General features: G+C 35.1%; 1 protein-coding gene and 1 long non-coding RNA gene across 2 annotated transcripts; both read right to left on the bottom strand.

Moving 5' to 3' along the window:
* Positions 1-104: 104 nt before the first annotated feature.
* LOC118264183 (uncharacterized) lies at positions 105-11,601 on the bottom strand. Its single transcript, XM_035576606.2, has 10 exons — positions 11,438-11,601; positions 9,788-9,978; positions 9,260-9,438; positions 4,747-4,938; positions 4,025-4,161; positions 3,414-3,668; positions 3,046-3,177; positions 2,656-2,757; positions 2,063-2,235; positions 105-1,760 (listed from the first exon to the last, which is right to left on the bottom strand). The coding sequence occupies exons 2-10, from the start codon at positions 9,970-9,972 to the stop codon at positions 923-925; spliced, it is 2,193 nt and encodes a 730-aa protein (XP_035432499.2). The 5' UTR covers positions 9,973-9,978; positions 11,438-11,601; the 3' UTR covers positions 105-922.
* Positions 11,602-19,156: 7,555 nt separating this feature from the next.
* On the bottom strand, positions 19,157-20,375 carry LOC126912534 (uncharacterized). Its single transcript, XR_007707253.1, has 2 exons — positions 20,268-20,375; positions 19,157-19,551 (listed from the first exon to the last, which is right to left on the bottom strand). It is a non-coding gene; the product is annotated as an uncharacterized LOC126912534 (long non-coding RNA).
* Between the last annotated feature and the right edge of the window lie 1,271 nt (positions 20,376-21,646).

The raw sequence follows: 21,646 nt of genomic DNA, 5'->3' as shown, positions 1-21,646 counted from the left end.
ATTATTTAATAAATATAAATCCAAACTGTACAGGAAAGTACTGGCTGTTAACGACGCTATACTTGGGACAATTTGGGTAGAAAAATATTAGAGAAAGAAAGATATACACAAACAAGAGATGAGATATATTTATTACTTATAACAAAGCATATACAGGATATTAAATATATTATCTAATATAATACTAATTACATAATAGGTCTACTGATAGTATGCAAATATCTAACATTTTCTACAGGTACATGTTAGAAGGCACTGTTCCTTGTGCAATATTATTAAAACCTACAAAATAATCAGTTATTCGTTATCACAGTGCTTATTTCTATCACATGTGTATATTATTATAAATATTTCAAATATTATAGGAATATTAATATCATAGAATATTTATAAATATAGTTCCAAAAAGCCTCATTATCCAATACTATAGAATAGATAAATATTTGGACATTTTTGATATGTTTCTGTTACAATCTTTGCAGACTAATTTGGTGATTTGTACCTTAATGTTAAGGCTTTAGAATCGATGTTGCATTCACATTTTTTTAAAGAAAATTCTTTCTTTTCTCGATATAATTTAATTTGTTACTAACGTTCTATGAGCCAATTAAGCAAATGGAGATTAATGACGAGATTTTTTCATAAGGAAGACTTTAACTTACAAGCAACAATGTTAACTGGTAGCTATTTTCGGCATTTTACTTCGAGTGCCCAGTGCCTCAGTGAGCATTGAGTACTGCATGTAAGTATTACTACCTAATTGTGATACCTTTTCCCTACATTATAGTGCTTATCAAAGCCCCAGTGACGCTGCAGATTAAACTACACTAGTAATTATTTCAACAAAGCCCATACCAATAACCGATGATAAACAATAACAATGTATATTATGTGAATTTATGTAGAATAAAAAATATATCTACTAGACATATCTGATACCTCTACAACTTTCACAAACTATTGACTTTTTATTCGGGAATTCCAATCTCCTTTGTTCCATTTCACTATCGATCCAGCAGAGCAGACGATCTTTCAAAAACAATATTGTTTCTTGGCGCACAACGCCTTCTTGGAAGAATTCTTTTAAGACTATAATAATACCATTGTCGTTTTCTCTGCTCGGGTCACCGAGCGGTCTTTGGTGTTTCATATAATTGAATACGAATTTAACAATTTGGACTATCAAGTCTTCTTCAGGGCTCAGTAGTCTGAGTCTGGCGATTTCCTCTGGGACAAGTTTGGATAAGACATTGAAGGCTATTGTCATCAGGTTGGCGTAGACGTCTTGACTAAGGTTTTCTAGCATGAGAGCTACGTTCTCCGCGCCTGAAGCACTAACCCGAACGAGTAGAGAACCGATTCTTAGTATTTCTCCGGGGTGGATTCCTACTAGAGTGCCTTCTTCTTCGCCTTCAACATAGCCTGTGACCGCGTTAGTCGATGGAACTACCCGTGTAGGCACGTTGTTGGTATTCAGTGAAGCAGGTCCCAGAGAACTGAACAGTTGAGCCCTACCTTCCTTACCCAGGTTGTACAACTCTGAAGGATTGAATTTGTGTTGAGAGTTCAAGTTGACTTGGCCGTCAGACGTCATGGATATTCTGAGCTTGTGTTGGTTGACATCTTTGTTTATTCTGAGTACATCAGCGAAGTACTGGTCCTTGTCGAAGATGTTCTGTATGCCTTTTATGACTTCTGTGTTGCCTTGTACGGCGCCTTGTATTCTTCTAGATTCAGCGCTGATTTTGTCGAACATTTTCCTGTAAAAATAATGTGACTATTAATACGTATCATACACCTTCTAAACATAAATATAGTGTCATGCATTTTAATTCCCAAAGGGGTAGACATAGTACACATGTTCAATATCACACTCACTTATCACCAGTCGTTCAACATTCAACCTTAATGTGTGATTTTACAGTCGATTTTGCGATGAACTCAATAGTATTTTGCTATGAAGTAGGTTTAAAAGGAATAAAATATACATACATGCATTTTGTCATTAAATCTACTTCATGGCAAAATACTGTTGAGTTTAATAAGAACAAAGTTTACTGACCTGTGCCTATTGCTCCTAAGCGTGGCTCGGTATTCGTTGATAGTTTTAGCCTGGGCATCTTCGATGATACTCTGAGCAGTGCGGTTAGACACCACAGCGTGACAGAAGAATAACGTTGCAGACGCGAACTGGAAGAGTTCCAGCTTCGTCGGTTTCTCTCCATGCTTGCGATACTGAAATAATAATGAAACAATTATTATTATTAATTAACAAAAGAGTCGTTTAAAACCCCATTTAAAAGTTGGTTTCGGTGCTTCATCATCATCATCATCATCATCATCAGCCGAGAGACGTCCACTGCTGAACAAAGGCTTTCGGTGCTTAGTTGAAACTAATTAAATTACTTAATATTTTATTTCGAGATTACTGAGAAGGTACTGGATACCTACAATTTCAATTGACGTCTAAGTCATATACTAGTAGCAATCAAAATTCAATCGTGTAATGTAAATATTTCACTATAGTCTATTATATAAACTAATCAGAGACACATTGCCTACAATGGACTTTCAGAGACGGTTGGTTGTCTTAACTGCTAAAAGAATATAGATTAGATTGTGCATACTTAGTGCATAAATAAAAATAGACTTTACCTTCAGTACGATATGCAGCAAGCTGTTGACAACTCCAGCCCCACCGGTAACTATGTTCGCGTGACGCAGCACTTCTACTGACACGGCCAGCGCTTGTCCCGTCTATAGAAAAAATTGGATGGTAAACATAATTGTAGATCATAACAATAGTATAAGTATAACGTGCATACATTTAATGTAAGAAACATGTCTGCAGCCCTACTGCTTTATTCTATTACTCTATTCGAATCCTAGAACGGATTGTTTGTCAAACTAGCATGTCACAGATGTTAATAATTTACAATTCCATTCCATTTAGGGTTCAATACAAATCATTCCAATTTAGAAAATTGATTGTGCGGAAATAATAGTATTATGTCTAAAGTGACAGTCGCATTTATTACTATGTACCTTGGTCATATTAGTCCCGGCGGCGGCGGAACGCGACAGCAGAGAGCTAGCGGCGCCCGCGGCCAGGCCAACGCTCGACGCCGCTATATTCAGCCAACTACCGCGCGCCTCCGCGTCCGTAGGACTTATCGTCTGCAAAAATAACACACAATAAACTCTTTATTATAATAATCATCATCATACAAGTTTCCAAAACTGCTGCACCTCTTGTAATCCAGGATTTACGGTAGAAACAACTATGAACACACCAAAACAATGAAGTCTAAATCTAAAAGACATGGAGAACTGTCTTTGATTTCACAACGAAATAAATCAAAATATATCTTTACAGGAGATATCTTAAATCATCACCTTCTTTACAAACTCACTTGTTCATGAGCGCTTCTGTCGCGCAGATGTAGGGAAGAGCGTACAAGACCATAAACGCCAGTGGCGACAGTAGCGACTGCGGCGCCGGCGAGTACTACGGGGGCTACTGGCGTGAAGGCTGCTACACCGATCACTCCAATAGCGCCGATAGACGCCACTGTACTGGCCGTGTCCACAGAACTGAGGACTCGAGCCTTAATACCCAATGTTGGTGAAGGTGCTACCGTCAACTTTACAGCAAATGTATCTTCTCCCTTGAAATTAAAAAATAATGTCATTAGTGATATTTAGTTATGTATTTTTAAGCGGTAATTTTCTCATCTTATGAGTGTCTGTAAGAAAATAGGGAAACTAGAATTATGAATCGGCACATTCTTGTATTGTATACTTATTAATTTTCAGTAGTAACTATATTAAATTAAAGTAAATAATGTCATAACTTAAGTGAGACCTACTAAACTAGATTTACTCGTGGGACTAATTGAGGAAAGCTCAACTAATTTCAAATCACATCGGGATTTATATTCATAAGCAGCCTCGGCTGCGTCGTATCAATTAATTATATGTACTAATATGCTGACAAAAATATGTAACAAATGGTTAAACTCACCTCTAGAAGTGTTCCAGTATATTCTCCATTTTCGGGTACAATGATAACACATTTTGGCAAAGTATTGTTTGTCAAATAAGATTCCCAGTCGTGATAAACCCTTGCATTCTCATCTATGTATACGCGGCATGATTTCACTGTAATAAAATAATACAATAGATGTAGGCAATTATTATTTTTATTATTCATGTTTACAAAAGTAATAAAGATAAGACCATTCGAACTGACCATTGAATAGCTTGTTAAAGAGGAAATAACGCGGAACTGCTTTACGATAAAAATAATAACTGGAATGGGATTAACCCATTTTATCACAAAAAAATACTTTAATATTTATTTAAAAATACAATTTGATAAAGTAAATGGATGGTTTAGGTACATAAAAAAAATATCGCTTATTTAGAGTCGGTTCATATCCGGCATAAAATACGTCAGACGTATCATTGGTTGCACTAACGTATCATCGGTCGACTGTGAACGGTCAAGTGTTTTTTGGCGTTGCGCGACCGATATTACGCGACGCATGTTCCGTCAGATGTAAACCGACCCTTATGCATAACTGCTAGTAACAGGGAAAGTACGCATTTATTGTTTATAGCGTTTACTATGCATTTATTTAAGTAATGGGTAAAGACTGCCTCGTCAGTCAAGTGATCTCTGAATTCACGAGTATTAAAAAGCGTCGGTCTTTATGTTTATAAGTTATAACTAGTTGTACTTACTTCCAACAGTAGTAGGTATACATTTCCGGACTCTGAACACGGCGGTACACCATATGTCACTATCGGTTCTCTCATGGAGGTCCAACCAATAGTTTGCGGGTTGAATCTCATAAAATTTCAGAGGTTTAGGCTTAGCACACACCACCAGAAGCACAGACATAACAATGTCGTCATCGTTGTATGAATATTTACCTGTAAATAATAATTAATTAATTGAAGATCATCAATTTCATGATTTCATTATCAAAGCTAAAAACTATGAATAGTTATTTGAGAATAAAAAGCGGCAGACCCTAGGATTTTCTTAATAGTTACTGCTAACAGTCATTGAAGTACAGGCAGAAAATGAAAGAATGCTTGTGTTATTTAGACAGCCTACACTATTTTTTAAGGACGCGTTCTCAAATCTGACGTAAATAAGCTATTTTTCAGTACATATTACGACCAAAAGAAACTTAACTGAACATAACTAACAATTACAATAGATAGATCACTTCTTTATCTCCAAAATATTGATTTGTAATGTAAAAAAAAGTTATATTTTATTATTGCAAACACGATTTTTCTTTACCTCTTCACACAAAATTGACAAAAAAGGGTTGAGTTTAGGAACATTTTACTGCTACTACACGCATAATTCTGAATCTCAAAAAAATATCCCGGGAAGCAGACATAATCAAAAATTATACTATGGGAAAAAATAACGAAAATATTTCAAATTGTCTCGGAAATAAATAAAAGTTCCCGTTTAATTTTTTCTCCTATTTTGCTGTCAGACATCAACTTTAAAGCGTAGCAATAAGGGTTATTTTATTTGTTTACTATTTAGATTTATTGGATAGAAAATGTCAAATGAAATTTCAGTCTGCGCTCGAGCGCTGTCGTGGGTGGACGCTGCGTCGCCTGTTACAAAAAATGGCCTTGAAAAAGATCGCTGTACGAGTACAAAATATTTGATATTATACTTCACAAACCAATCTTGATATTTTTACCGACTTTACAAAAAGGAGGAGGTATGTTCGGCTGTTTGTATGTTTTTTTTTACACATTCTGTACGAGCAACACTTTACTGAATATAGAATGTTTCGTTATATTATTTTGAACATGAGGTTAAATCAAAATCCAAGATGGCGCCGACAAGATTTGCCAACTTTCCATTATGGGTGTCATTTTCATGGTTTTTGGGGTCGCTTATAGCGAATATGGAGTCAAAATCAAAATCCAAGATGGCGCCGACAAGATTTGCCAACTTTCCACCATGGGTGTCATTTTCATGGTTTTTGGGGTCGCTTATAGCGAATATGGAGTCAAAATCAAAATCCAAGATGGCGCCGACAAGATTTGCCAACTTTCCAACATGGGTGTCATTTTCATGGTTTTTGGGGTCGCTTATAGCGAATATGGAGTCAAAATCAAAATCCAAGATGGCGCCGACAAGATTTGCCAACTTTCCAACATGGGTGTCATTTTCATAGTTTTTGGGGTCGCTTATAGCGAATATGGAGTCAAAATCAAAATCCAAGATGGCGCCGACTAGATTTGCCAACTTTCCATCATGGGTGTCATTTTCGTGGTTTTTGGGGTCGCTTATAGCGAATATGGAGTCAAAATCAAAATCCAAGATGGCGCCGACAAGATTTGCCAACTTTCCATCATGGGTGTCATTTTCATGGTTTTTGGGGTCGCTTATAACGAATATAAAGTGAAAATCTAAGTTCAAGATGGCGCCGACATAAATATATAAATGACCATGCCAGATCCTGCCCCACTTAATTTCATCAATGTACAAAAAATGTAAATTAATCAAAATTATGCAATGAAAATAAGACCCTTGGTTACTTAATTATTATTCTGATAAACTTGCGGATAAAAATTAGGAAATAAAAAGAATTTTAAAAACCCAAGGCCTATTTCCTGTATTTATCGCGACCCTCTGCGTTTCTTAGTACGCTTGCACAAGGAACAAAACGAGTAATTCAATAAAAAAAAGATTTATTAATGTAATGTGTACGAATTTTAATATGAATTTGGTTTTAATACATACTGCTAGTTAATTTTTTTTATAATATATATTATAATGAATGCATATTATAATTATGATTTCGTGTTTGAACGTTAGTGATTAGATGTAACGAAACCTCATTGGCGTGCGTGTGTCATTATGTCCAAAAAGTCATTATTTGACATTCGCTCTGTCTGTTCTGTTTACATTGTTGTTTCGTTATGATTATGAATTAAAGTAGGATTACTAAAGGTGATATTGGTGATGAGTGATGACATTCCTTCCTTTCATAGCTAAACACCCTATGATAGCATTGTAATTTAATTATTTCTACCATTATAACTGCAATTAACCTAACCTAAATGTAATATTTTGTACTTAGATTCATATAGAAACCGCAAGATCTAAAGGCTTTTAATCATGTTTTTAGTTATCACTAATAGAGCAGCAATAGAATGCTACATTTGGCATGTCTGTACACTATATTTTTTTGGTGGGACAAAGCTCTATAGAGATTCTGGCATTGTCATTTTTCGACATGAGTGTCATTGTTGTGGTTTTTGGGGTCGCTAATATCGAATACGGAGTGAATCATTCGATTTTATAAAAATTGTCTTCTTCCGGAATTAATTGACCCAAGACAGGCAAGAAATATGAATTTACGGGCTCATTCCTCGCATATTCAAACAAATATCGTGAAAATAAAGAATTGATGTTTAATTTATTTTATGTATTTTCTTTGTTTGTTCCACCCAGGTCTTGTCACGTTCGTTACCACAATTGTTTTTTTTTATCTTGGCGACCCCGAAAACCATTGATATAAAACCATAATAAAATATACAATGTGATAGGGGTGAGACTTCTAACCCGTTAAGGCTGAGTTTTACATCTAATTTTATCGACAAAAGTCGGGGGTCGAAGGGGTCGAATCCCCTCCCCTTAAAATTATGGCAATTTTAATATTTTTTTTACTTTTTTTGATATCAAAGGTTGTATGCGTCGTAGAAACAAAAAAAAACGACAAACGGTAGCTAATAACCTTGGCTAACTAATTCATTACTTTTTTCAAATGTTTGATAATGTTTTGGTGAGAAAAAAATCATTTGTGAATTATTTTTACCGAAAAAATCACAATTTTTCAATATTTTCAATTAGGGGTTCAACCCCCATATTATTTTTTTTGTCGATAAAATTAGATGTAGTACTCAGCCTTAATGGGTTAGAAGTCCCACCCCTATCACATTGTAGATTAAAAAAACTTAAAAACATGTTTTTGTGATGAACCGAACAAAATAATTTTAATATTAATACTAACAGTAGGCGGAAAATTTAGTATTGTTATGAGAATAATTAGTATAAAAGATATGGCGAAAAAGTGCTCATCACGCTAAATATCTTTTCTTGTAAGTATATTCAAATCTCTTCAGGTTCGGCTGGGCTGGAGTCCATGTCAGGGATTCTACATCCTCGATTTTCGTATGGCGCTAAAATGTGCTCATCACGCTGAACAACTTTTCTTAAGATAGTATATTCATATAAAATGCTCATCACGCTAAATATCTTTTGTTGAAAGTATATTCAAATCTCTTCAGGTTCGGCTGGGCTGGAGTCCATGTCAGGGATTCTACATCCTCGATTTTCGTATGGCGCTAAAATGTGCTCATCACGCTGAACAACTTTTCTTAAGATAGTATATTCATATCTCTTCAGGTTCATTTGGGCTGTTAAGTGTCCACGTCAGGGATTCCTGACCCTTGATTAATTTCTACGAGGTATTAATTTGCCACCGGTCCTTGATAAGTCTACAAAGTTTGAACGAAATCGGTCCGTTTAAAATGGGTAAAAATCGAGTTGGAAGAGGTCGGTTATATAGAAACATACAAACAAACACACATACATACATCCTTTACATATGAAACTAAATAAAAGCATGTAAAAAGTTAGTTTTGCGTTGGCACCATTTGATTTTTGATTTCGAACGCTTACTTTCCGAAAACTATGAAAATGACACCAATCGAATAATCCGAGCCCAAATTCGGCACTGAACGGAATTGAACAACAGATAACACAAAACATTTGAGTCTACGCACGCACTAAACAAAATAAAAATATTAAAAAAGAAAGTAAGAAAATATTCAAACTTTCAAAGTATCAAGTTCATTTTGTCATAATTTCCGCAGCTATCCGTGCGTATGTGTGTATTGTCGAGAGTCGTGTCAATGTAGTGATGCGATTCGATACCTGTCAATTATGAGAACGCGTCCTTAAGGGGTGGAAAATTATTAAATAATGCACCCCACCCTTAAGCTCGCCAACGCAGTTTAATTTTTTTTTGTTGCGAATCTATAGTTAGGCTGCGCTGATTGTTTCCCAGCAGGTGATAGGTCAGCTTGTTTGTCGTCCTATTCCATTAAGTCTTTTACTGCCAATAGAAAACTGTTGAAGGCAAATCCTCAGCTAATGTTGGTCACCAGTAACCATCACAGCATTCAATGTGTTAAAAAAACTTACTTTGTTCACACAATTTTTCATAGACTCTCATAACTTGTTCTTTCTGCCTGCTAGTGTATCCTTCAAGGTGTGCATGCTGGTCTCCGATGACCTCAGATAACTCTCCTTCAGTGCTTGGTCCTCCAAACAGTGCAAATGCCACATTTTGAAGCAAATAGTTTCTATTACTTTTTTCGTATCTGAAATAGTTAAATTGATTAGTAGTAGTAATTGTTATTTTTTTTATTTCATACCATAATATAGTGAAGAGATAATTATGACAGATTATGTTAGAATCTTGGTGATATCAATACCTAAACAACCAGTGATTTTTTTTAACTTTGTCCCTCAATATTTTTTCTCATGTGTCATGGGTGTGTTTACAAACATACACTTCTAGACCCGGAAGAACAATTTATGGATCACACAAGGAGTTACTCCGTGCAGGAATCGAACCCGCTACACATTCCACGGTAGTCAGTTGCCCAGCCACCGCACCAACCGTGTAGCTTCCTTTGTGCCTACCTAAAAATATATCAAAGTACTTACTTGACCCAATCGCAATCACCCAAATTTTCATAATATTCCTGTTGTATTTGTACTGGAGACACTGTCATCATAGCTTCGACCGCAGTCTCAACATTTTGATCAGTTTCATCAGGCAATGTTACCGCTTCTGGAAGCACTTCAAAACTTTCCACTTCTTTTATAATACCCAAGTGTTTTGATGCCATATTTACCTGAAATTGAAGCAAACATTCATAAGTATATAGATAGGTAAGTATTGTTTTATAACTATTTTGAGACAGTTAGTTAAATGTGTGCATGGCAATGAGAGCTTTTCCCATTTTTTTTATGGGACTTGCCGGTAAACGAGCAGACGGTAAGCAATCGCCGCCGCTCATGGACAATTGAAACACCAGAGGCTTTACAAGTGCGTTACCGGCTTTTTGGGAGTTAGGAATTTAAGGGTTGTTGTTCGGGAATGGGGATTGGGAAGATTTGGAAGGGGGGGGTAATTGGCCTCCGGTAACCTCACTCACACAACGCAAGCGTTGTTTCACGTCGGTTTTCTGTGAGGCCGTGGTATTACTCCGGTCGAGCTAGCCCATTCCTGCTGAAGCATGGCTCTCCCCATTATTTCACGTGAGTAAACCAGTGTATTTAATTAAATTTACATGTATTGTGTGTTCACCTAGTTTTCACTGGTAAAATAATAAGTTTTATCAAATAATTAGTAAGCTATATGGTTGAAGGTACTGAAAATGATTAATATTGAATGTAAATGGTAGAGTACAAAATTAGTTTATAAAATGTAATTATGAATGATCAATTATATCACTAGTAGTAATGATTAAAGTAATAATAATAGTATTGTAAGTAGATAAGTATTGACTCATTACTGTTTCGTGCCTTGATAAAGTAATTAACTTGCAAATTTTCTAATATAAGAAGCATATTGCATCATATTAATCCAATTTAAAGTTTAAAGTTCACACAGTGCTAATTTCAACTTTATTTTCATTTTAGTAAAGTATCATTTTATTTTTTACAGTTATGTGAATCTAAGAATTTTGTATATTAAATAATTAATGCTCTGATACAGTACATACCCATATGGTGTACCTATACAAGTCGTTCAAGTACTGCTGTACTAGACATACCTATCACTATTAAATCACTGTTCAAAATAGCTGCATGTGACTCACTTGTCACGACTAAAAGCGGACATACTCTATAATACTAAATGTAGTTATATATAGCTCTTATAAACAAACGTGTATGGGGCGCTCCAGCTTGACAGAGAGACAATATCCTTAACGGTTGCTAATCCAACCACTGCCAGCCATCACAAGATATTGTCTCTCCTTGTAAGAGATGAAGATTGAGCGTAGTGGTGTGCTATTAGAGGGATCTAGGTCCAGCAGTAGACGAACACGAGCTGATGATGATAGCTCTTATAGTTTCTATTAAATTATTGAACACTTTTAGGTTTGATGTAGCTCCAGACTATAAATACTTGTGATTTACGAATAAATACATTCATATTTGTTATTTAGATAGGTAAGTACTGAATGGAATAGTTATTTCGTAACATAAATGAGATTTTACATGAAAACAACAATACTTATAGGCATGTTTATGAATGACAGAAATGTTTTTGTGTTTAAATAATAAAAATAAACAACAGTTTCTTACCGCAAGGTTTCTTACAATTTTTTGTTTTACTTTGCACCAGTTTACAATAGTTATAATTTTACGGTGAATACCGATCCATTATTAAGTGCGATTTAAAATATTCTTGCTCTTTGTTTTGACTTTTAGCTATAAATTTTCCATCATGATGAAAATGACGTAATTGACAGTTGACATAACTGACGTCATTTGTAGCGTTCAGAAAACTTTAATCATGTTTTATGTTTTATAGATTTCTTTGTAATTTTTTATTTTTATAATTTCTATTTTTTTATTTGTAGTATGTATGTACAATGTGCATCATGTATTGTAAAATCTCTGATTTTCGAAGAATGTTTATAGTTTTTGGTAAAAATACCCTACCATAGACAATATTTTACTTTTACAAAATTAGACACAAGGTCTTTATATTTTTTTATCCTTTTATTTTTAAAATATTATTTTTCTAATTTTCATAACATAAGCCTCTAGTTTTGAGTGGTGACAAGCTGATCACGACTGAACAAAACGATCCATACTATTATTATAAATTAAAGTGAAAGTATGTCTGTCTGTTTGTCCGCCTTTCACGGCAAAATGGAGTAGGAACGAATTGACGTGATTTTTTAAGTAGAGATAGTGAAAAGGATGGAGAGTGACATAGACTCTCTTTTTAACCACCCTAGGAAATACAAATATCGCGAGATTGGCGGTAACAAACAAATAGACAGACGACAAAAATTGTAATAAAAGTTATTTTGGTGTATTTATCGTATGTATGTTCTTCGATCATTCATTTATTTCTTATACTTGTTTGTTACATTTTTAAATATTAAATTAAAAAGAAAAAAATAAAACATTTAAAAATATAAAAAGCAGTAGCCCACCAGTAATGGGATAAATCCAAGCTACCGGTGGTCAGGGCTCAAGAGAGAGGAATTTCCGGACAATACGCGCCGTGTCCAGAAGTACTGCCTTCTGCATCAGGCTCTTGATCCAACCATCTAACGTTAGCCTACTCAGGTTTTGGTCGAGGCTTTTGGCTATAAGGCCATTGGCAGATACGACTATCGGCACAATGATTGCTGAATCTACATCCCACATGTCGACAACCTCATGAGCTAAATCAAGATATTTACTAGCTTTATCTTTTTCAGCTTTCACAAGATTCTCGTCATGTGGGATTGTTATATCAATTATCATTGTGCGACGGCTTGGTCGATCTATCACCACAATGTCAGGTTTGTTAGCAACAATTGTCCTGTCTGTGATGATAGTTCGATCCCAATAGTGTGACATCACCATTTTCAAGAACTGGGTCAGGCAGATACTTATAATACGATTCGGCACTTCAGATTCAACAAGTTTGTATTTTAAAGCAAGTTGTTGATGAATAATGCTGGTTGATGATTGTGTCTATGCAAGTACTCTCCGTTAGCTAAGTGAGAACAACCCGAAATTATATGTCGAATGGATTCCCCTGGGCGATGACATGCCCGACAAATGTCAGCCGTTCCATCCTTTATAATATACTTTCGGTAGTTGTTCGTCAACATAACTTCGTCCATAATTGCACAGACAATACCTTCCGTTTCTCCAAATAAGTTACCAAAACGTAGCCAGGATACGGACGCTAAGAAATCTGTATCTGGCCCATGTAGGGCCCGATAGTAGCGTCCGTGCAACTCCTTACTTTGCCATACATTCTTGCGATCCTTAGTGCTTAGTATTATAGGTTCTCTCCAGTCCTTATTAGCCAAGGAGAGCGGAGTACTCGTAAGTCCTTTGTCCACTGAGACAACATCTCGATGTATCCCCACCACCATTTTGAAAAAATATTTTCGGAGACTGCACACTTCACTATTGTGTAGGGTTTTTCCATTTAAAAAGCCTCGCCCCCCACATTTACGTGGTATGTACAGTCTCATTACTGATGATCGTGGGTGATGCATCCGATGCTCAGTCAACAATGAACGGACTTTTCTGTCCAGGGCGTCCAGTTCCGTTTGAGTCCACTTGAGTATGCCAAAAGAGTACATCAGTACTGGCATGACCCAACCGTTGTAAGCGCGCACTTTGTTACCACCTGATAAAAGACTATTGAGAACTTTCTTCAGGCGGCCAAAGAAGCTCTCCCGCAACGATTGCTTCATGACAGCTACATCAATGCCTAACGCTTCTGACATACCCAAGTATTTATAGGTTTCGGTTGAAAGTCTAAAGTTTGTGGTATCAGAGTTTCGTGTTTCATCTGATTCCACAATTTCCCCCCTCTTTACATGCATGATTGCACATTTGTCCACACCAAATTCCATCCTAATGGCATTACTGAACGTTTCAGTGAGTATGAGTATGTTCTTTATTATTATGCATGTAATAAAAAGCGGTTATTTCAATATTACAAACAGACACTCCACAATTTTACATATAGCACATATTTACTGTCCTATGTCACATTGCCTCGATGTTAACTACCTATAACTAGTTTATTTATTTATTGTAAATTCTAGAACATATTATAGCTAATTGATAACACGTTGCAATTGAAACCATCGATACTAGGTAGGACTGTTGATAATTTTCAATACACAACTGAATAAATATAACGTAGGTACCTGTACAGCTATTTACAGACTTCAGACAATAAAGTTGATAATAAATGCTTTGTTTTCGAAAGATAGAAAGAAAGAATACCAGTTTATTTGCACCGTTATTAGAATATATTGCAGGCAAAACAAAAAATATTTAAAAAAATAGGTTTAATTTCGTGAGACCTAACTTATGTTTCAACTGAGATTAATTTCCCTAAAAAGTGACAACATTTATTTTCGCGACATCGAGATGTCATTCCCTAAACCCCCCACTTTTCTAAAATGGAGCGGGATAGTAGGTATCTGTTTAAAAGGTAGAACTATAAAAATTGGTAGGTAGGATTGGTTGGTTGTATTGGTACTTATTATTTTGCGAGTAACAACAAATCACGCATCATGTCCTAACTCACATCATAACCCAAGCTGCGGGCAAAAGCTAGTATTTACATAGGTAGGTACAAAAGTACGAACTACTTCAAGGTCAGATGGTCTGATGATATTTATGCATTTTCCATGTTAATGTTATCAGCAACTCCAATTTACTTACAGTCTTACCAATGCAGTAGTTTTTAATTTATCTAGGTACAACAATACGTACGTAACCATACCTAGGCAATTAAAATAAATAACATTTAAATATTTTATTTTAGAAGCTTTTATTAGTCTGTATGGTAAATTGGTACTTAATTAACCAGGTACATCGTCAATTTATCGTTTAGATAATTTTGCCATTTTCTAAAGTTTAAAGTTTATTATAGTACCTACCTAAATGAAAAACAATACTTACGTAAGTATGAACCTACGTAGGCAACTAAAGATACATACAAAGTATTAAAATTAACATCACAGTACTTAACTTCAAGCAATAGTGATAAAACCTTAATTAAACGTGCTGGTTTAACTTAGCCTACGTACAGCAAACCTATTAAAAAACTGACGCTGGCCGATAATATGGTAATGGAAAATGTTTTACTGCGTCATTGATAGAGTAGTCACAACATATACGATAGCGGAATTAATGTCTTAACACACTTAAAGCACCACGACAATCTAGCCATTTACCTGACATTTTAATTTGAACTTTAATTCCTACACCGTATGATATATTTCAAAACGTCAGTACAAAAAAAAGGCGACAGTGGGTGGCCACCGCGCGGTCCTCTTGAGTCGTAGCTGACGCGACCGCGCTAAGACCAACAGGAGCTGAGCAGCAGAGGAAACTGGAGCTAGTAATGTCTGTATCTACTTCTGAAAAAAATATATAATAATTTTCCTACTGTGCTTCTAGTTCAGAAATGTGCAACAGTACCAACCTCATTATTACAACAACCTTAGTACAACAGTATATCTTTATCTCACAGCCGTGCAGTCTCTTTTGTGCGTTTAGGCTTAAGTCATTCTGTCTCTGCGTTTAAATTCACCGAGGCAAGTGAAAGCTATAATTTTTTTCGTTTCCTCTAATAATATCTTCTGATTTATTTCGTCGCGGGATCCTAGACAGTTATTCATGTTCCATGATTTGAGTATTCCGGTGTTTTCATTATTGTATCTTCTGTAGACCCTGGCTTACAGGAGTTGCAGCGGTTTTGGGAGATTGCAGCGGGCTTGTCCCATTAAAAACGTACCTGTAAAATCAATTTAATGTACAAAATGCAGGTATTTAGATAAAAGAGAGTACAATTATTTAGGTCTGTAGAGTCTATTTTATGATGAAGCCATTAAATAAAAGTTGAAGTTATCATAGTTGTCTATAATATTGATGCATTTATATGAATGTATTGTAATCGTAACAAGTGCGAGTATCGATTAAGAACTTTTTGTTTCGATTTCCGTGTACCTTTACCTACTTAGTCGATAGGTAGGTAACTGTTTTATGATCGTTATTAAGACGTGCTAATCAGGTACACACGATTAGTTCAAATGGGAAGGTATGTTAGTTTTTTTTTGCAATCATTACGTAATCAATACTCATTCAATGAGTCACAATATGACTAATCATCACATTTTTCACGATTTCAAGAAGTCGATAAATCGGCCGATCTAGAAATTATTACTTATACAATAATTAAGCACTTTTTGTAAACTGTTTAGCAGAGGCCTATTATCTTTATGGTATCCAGAAGTCTTCCAGGGTGCTTATCCACCAGAAATGTGCTACGCTACGTTGCTGTAGATGCGTTGGGCTTCTCCTTCCGTTTTTTACCCACTCGCCTCTGTTGTATGTTGATTAGAAGGTTAGTATAAAAAGAAGTTTAAAATATTTCAGCAGTTGGTATACCTAATGTTATTATAATTATATAAGGTGCGTTGGGGTAAGATCGGCGGAGGGGTAAGAACGTACAAATCAAATATCTCACTTATTTGGCTATATTTTTTAATGCTGATCACATTGCGTGGCACGTCATTAAGTCCCGCCCAACCCCGCGGTGACCACCACTCGCTCCGGTCAACACAGACGTGTATCCGCGCTGTTTTAGAAAAAGGCAAATTTTATAAAATATTTGTTTATCCGGTCTTTCACCTACATTTTTATTTGCATATTTTAGCAAAAGTATAGCTTATTTTGACATGTTTTTGCTTAAATACTAAGTTTTGAGCAATGATAATATGATAAAACTAATCCAGATTTGTCTACTACCTCTGTAGGCTGAAATCCGGTGTTACCCATGTCGGGTAAAGATCAGACAAAAATATCCTTATTCGAAAATGGGCAGTGATTGTCAAACTTTTGTTACAAATGATTTTAATTTAATTTTAAATAATTACTTAGGGCTGATTTTCCAATCTTCAGTTGCCACGTAAATACTCCCGAACCTCTTTGCGGGCCACTTCTTATACAAAAGAAGCGCTGGAATAAGCCATGCAGCAAATAAATAATAAAGAACTCACGTATGCAGCCACTTCAAAAATGCTTGTGGATAAATCTAAACTTTGAGAAACTCAATTTCTTTGAAATTTGGTATGCGGGGTAAGATCGGACAAATTAAACGAAAAAAAATAGAATCATTTGGAACATCTATATTTGTTGTTTTAGGTAAATTTTTGTGATTTCATGTTAAAGTACAGGAAAGATCGGCTACGTTCCTTTTATACACCTTGTGCTCCTAGCACTAGAAATTATTTAAAATCGTTGTCCGAACTTACCCCATGATGGCCAAATCGTCATCACATCAAAAAAAAATTGTCCTGATTTTATAGGCTTGTAAAGCAAAAAGTATTGAGTATTTATAAATAAATTAAATTGTAAATAACACTGTGTTTAATCATTATTCGTTTCCACTATTTTTCATTAATCTACTGTGTACCAAAATTGAGATAATAAAGTTTTTGCAACATCCTTGCAACTATTCGAAAATCCGTCCGATGTTACCCCAACGCACCCTAAATGCTTGTTTAAAAATGTCCGTTACTATTTTGTAATCACATCCGTTGTTATCTTGCAGCTTCAAATGTTTCATTAGATTAATCAATTTCAAATAATGAGGGGTTAAAAAAGTAAAACATTTAAATTTGTTTCCTATTTAAATTTTCTATTTATTCAAAATAGTGTTACGACAAAAATAAGATAATATTGTAGTATGGTACCTACATGTTTGTTACATTATAGGTAGACCTAGGTAGACATTGTAGGTAGGTACCTAAAAATCAATGTAAAATGTTTTTTTTAATGAATTAGCATAATTATTAGTAATTTATCTAGGCAAATTGGTATATGCTGGACCTACATTTCCTTGAGTCTGTAAATCATTTCGAGTTTTGAAAGTTTACTCTGGGGGATCTTTCTGAAGAAATATAAATCCACTGTTCATTGAGTAATAAATTTCATCGCATTGTTATTCAAGGGAGAGACTGGTCCCTTTGAATTATGATACAAGTTTGTTTTTATTACTTGTATTGTTGAAGGTGTTAAACAGGGAATGTAAAGTGGAGAAAGAGATTTGAGAAGCTTCAATGTTAATGTTACACGCTGTTTTATTTGAATTTCACAAGGTCTTTGGTAGACGATAAAGAAGGGATCTCAGAATAACAGTTTGAAATTCAAAAGAATTTTCTGTTTTTTATGTTATAAGCCGGTAAACGAGCAGACGGATCACCTGTGTGCTAAGCACGAAAACTATCGAGAAAGTATTCGTATCGCAATCGAAAGAATTTTCTATGAGATTTGAACAGCGCCCCTATCGTGCGTAAAAGGAACTAAGTGTCGCAAGCACGAATGTTTTTGACAACTATCGTATAGTAATCGTATCGTATTGGTATCGAAACCTAGACCATTTTGACACAAATTGGAAGCACGAACGAGCTTTTGACGTACGGTAACGTAAATTTCGAAAGCTGGCTATCGAAACATTTGTCACTGAGAATTTGTCGGTGAGAAAGGTATCGAAATTTGTAATAATACAAAAATTATTATATTGTGAAGTCAGTGAGTGCTTGCAGTGATTTTTATAAAATGCCAAGACCGTCGTTGTACCAACAAAGTACCTACAACAAGTACTTACGATCGTTAACAACGATTGTACCAACAACAACGAATACGTTTAAGGGTTGTTGGGGAATCGGGGATTGGGAACATTAGAAAGGGGGAAATTGGGCCTCCGATAACCTCACTCACACAACAAAACAACGCAAGCGCTGTTTCACGTCGGTTATCTGTGAAACCGTGGTATCACTCCGGTCGAGCCAGCCCATTCGTGCCGAAGGATGTAATCCACAGTAATAGGAAATAAGTAAAGAAAACTACTACTAAAAAACATTTTGGTGGACAGAATAAATAGACTCCATAGTTATTTCAAGTGTTTTATTACTTTTTTGTACAAAATCCTCTTTTTATAGTTAATAAAATGTATATACATATATAACTAACTTAAACTATTTTATCCTAATCTTAATCCCAATAATATTTTATTTATTTATTTATTATTATAAGACATTAATGAAAAACAAGATGAAGACACAAGATCATGTGCTTATGTCAATTTATAGACATGCATCACATTCACAGTATTGACACAGTTAGAATAATTATTATAAATACAATGCCATTAACAATATTTTGATAATATTTTAAAATAACATAAAAACAGAAAAATTGAAATAAATATAAAATTAACAGTAAGTTATAAAAAATAATCAACTAATAAAAAATACTAACTTTCTCAATACTCAATACTTTATTGCATGCCATAATGTGTACATAAAAACAGTTGGTATGTTAAACATAGAATCAATTATGGACCCTGTCGGGCACAGCAAAGTGGATTTTTACAATTTATTTAATTAATTTAATTCCATTTTATTAGGGGAGACGCTTTCTCACGCTCCTTAGCATAGCATTCTTGTCATTCTCTATACACATTTTAATCAAACTCGCTTTAGGTTTTTTCACTGGTGGAGGATTCCAGCTATCTTCCTCGGATGGAGGATCGGTGGTGTTGGTGGAGGCGCTGGCGAAGGGTAGACTTCGTGAGGAACAGTGAGTGGTGTGGTAGGAATACAGTAGGCCCACTGCTCCCAGTAATATTGGACTGGTCCCACAAATATTCCAATCTGTAAAAAGATAATACATCAAATATTACATTACAAACATTGTTTAAGTATCCGCTGCTGCCTGAATGGCTCCTTCCATTTAGCCTGAATGTAACTGCTAGGGGTTTGCACCGGAGCAGTGAGTACCGGAGAATAACCGGTAATATACCAGTAAAAGTACTCGATTGAAATCAATCGGTTGTTAACCGATTAAACTCCAGTGATCGTATTATATCTAACTGGAATATTTTTATGTAAAAAAAGATTATTTTTCAATAGTATATTAATACTACTAAAATAATATAAATATTTATTAACCATCAGTTTTTAATTTAATACATAAATAAGATAATTTATTTACTGATTTGCTTCTTTCGAATATTATTTATTTCGGTCATCAACTCAGAGCGCTCCTGGCCGTTTATGTGGTTCAATTCACTTGCTACTAGCTTTCCAAAGAGTTCAGGGTTCGTTGAAGTCCAATTATCTATTCTGTTTTGTTTTTCAATTAATAAAAACTTGATTTGAAATTAATGGTTTTCATCACCGGTTATCACCGGTGAATCTCCGGAGATCGGCAAATCACCAGTGAATTTCGCCGGTACGCCAGATTTCGCTCCAGTGCAAACCACTAGTAACTGCCACCCCGGGGAGGGTTTAGACAAATCTCTGTTAAATTATTGTCCATCACATAAAAAAGGGGCTAATCAAAGAAACATTTAGAAATCTTTACTTACTTTTGCATAAATTCCACCATTAGCTCACATTGGAGTTGAATCAACATTGTATATGATAAAATAACAAACAAACAACCGGCAAATGACAAACGTCGGCGGTGATGTCAAATACGACGTTCTAACTAAGTACTTATTTTTTTTTCATAGATAATGTCACGTTATATTTCTCTTAACTCGCTTTAAGAACTTTTTGCACATAATTAATATTTATTTAATAAATATTATTTCATAAAACGTGTAGACAAAGGTTGAAATATATATATAAATTTAATTTAGTTTTCAGACGAAATCTTTATGCTCAACAAGTCATTCAAATCGTTCACTTGGCTGCTTCTCTAGTTTACATTAGCATGACGTCACTATCGAATTGGATTCGAGCTCTCGATAGTTGAAAGAATAGGCTTCGTGCTGCCACACTCCGTTAACGTCTCATGACGTATCGTCATCTCGATACGTTTACATTACGAATGCGATAGTTATTCGTGCTTGGCACTCTGATGGTGAGCAATCTCTGCCGTCCATGGACTATGCGAAACACTAGTGGCGTTACAACTGCGCTGCCGGCCTTTTGGGGGTAAGGGTTGGAGAATCTGGGATTGAGAAGAAGCGTTCTCTCACGTCGGTTTTCTGTATGGCCGTGATATCGAGTCGGCCCGTTCGTGCCGAAGCATGACTCTCTCACATGTTCTACAAACTAGTTCTAGAACTAAAAAAGTTTGTTTAAATTTAAATTAATAAGTAGGGCTTATCTGTTTTATCCTTTTATTCATTAAACAACGTTGTGCCGACAAATATCACAGGAGAGCAGCAGTAACAAAGTAGTTTGGCTAATCCTTACGGAAACGACAGCCATGTTAAGCCTTTGAGAAAACTTCTCTTAGCATTACGTAGATAGGAAACAACATTAATTGTTTTAAGAAATACAAGGATGCTCATAAAAGGCTTAAATGAGGATTAAATTGGGAGCCCGACTTTACTAAAGATTTTAATGTTTGCCGCAGTTTGTTGTCTATCTCAGCTAATAATGTAATTAGAGATTAAAATTTTGGGTACCTAATTAATTATATTAGTGCTTTGTTATTTACATTTTTCCACTTTAAACTGGATTAAATGAAGGAAGATATTTTAGTTGGTAAGTTTGATTATTAAAGCATATTTTTTAATAGAGAACCGACTTCTTTTTCTTTACCATTTCCATTTTTTTAAGTTCTTCTCTTAAGTCTGAAGAATACTATGCTGAAAATCGGTTCAGCCAAACGCCAGATAATCGCGCACAATCATACATATTATACAGGTCAAACTGAGAACCTCCTTTTTTGAAGTCGTTTAAAAAGAAACGTGGTAACTACATACTGAACTACTTTAGAATATCCATAGGA

This window comes from Spodoptera frugiperda, chromosome 26 (assembly GCF_023101765.2).
Source record: "Spodoptera frugiperda isolate SF20-4 chromosome 26, AGI-APGP_CSIRO_Sfru_2.0, whole genome shotgun sequence".
Taxonomy (NCBI): Eukaryota; Metazoa; Arthropoda; class Insecta; order Lepidoptera; family Noctuidae; genus Spodoptera; species Spodoptera frugiperda.
Note: the sequence above shows the minus strand (reverse complement) of the source record. Positions and strands in the feature narration are given on the sequence as shown.

What these genes read in the sequence shown, in the direction of transcription:
- LOC118264183 (XM_035576606.2), bottom strand. Translation starts at nt 9,972, where the DNA reads ATGGCATCAAAACACTTGGGTATTATAAAAGAAGTGGAAAGTTTTGAA. An exon ending in ACAGAAGCGCTCATGAACAA is followed by an intron (nt 3,178 to 3,413) that starts GTGAGTTTGTAA and finishes TTATTTTTGCAG; the next exon opens with ACGATAAGTCCTACGGACGC. An exon ending in TGCTGCATATCGTACTGAAG is followed by an intron (nt 2,236 to 2,655) that starts GTAAAGTCTATT and finishes TTATTATTTCAG; the next exon opens with TATCGCAAGCATGGAGAGAA.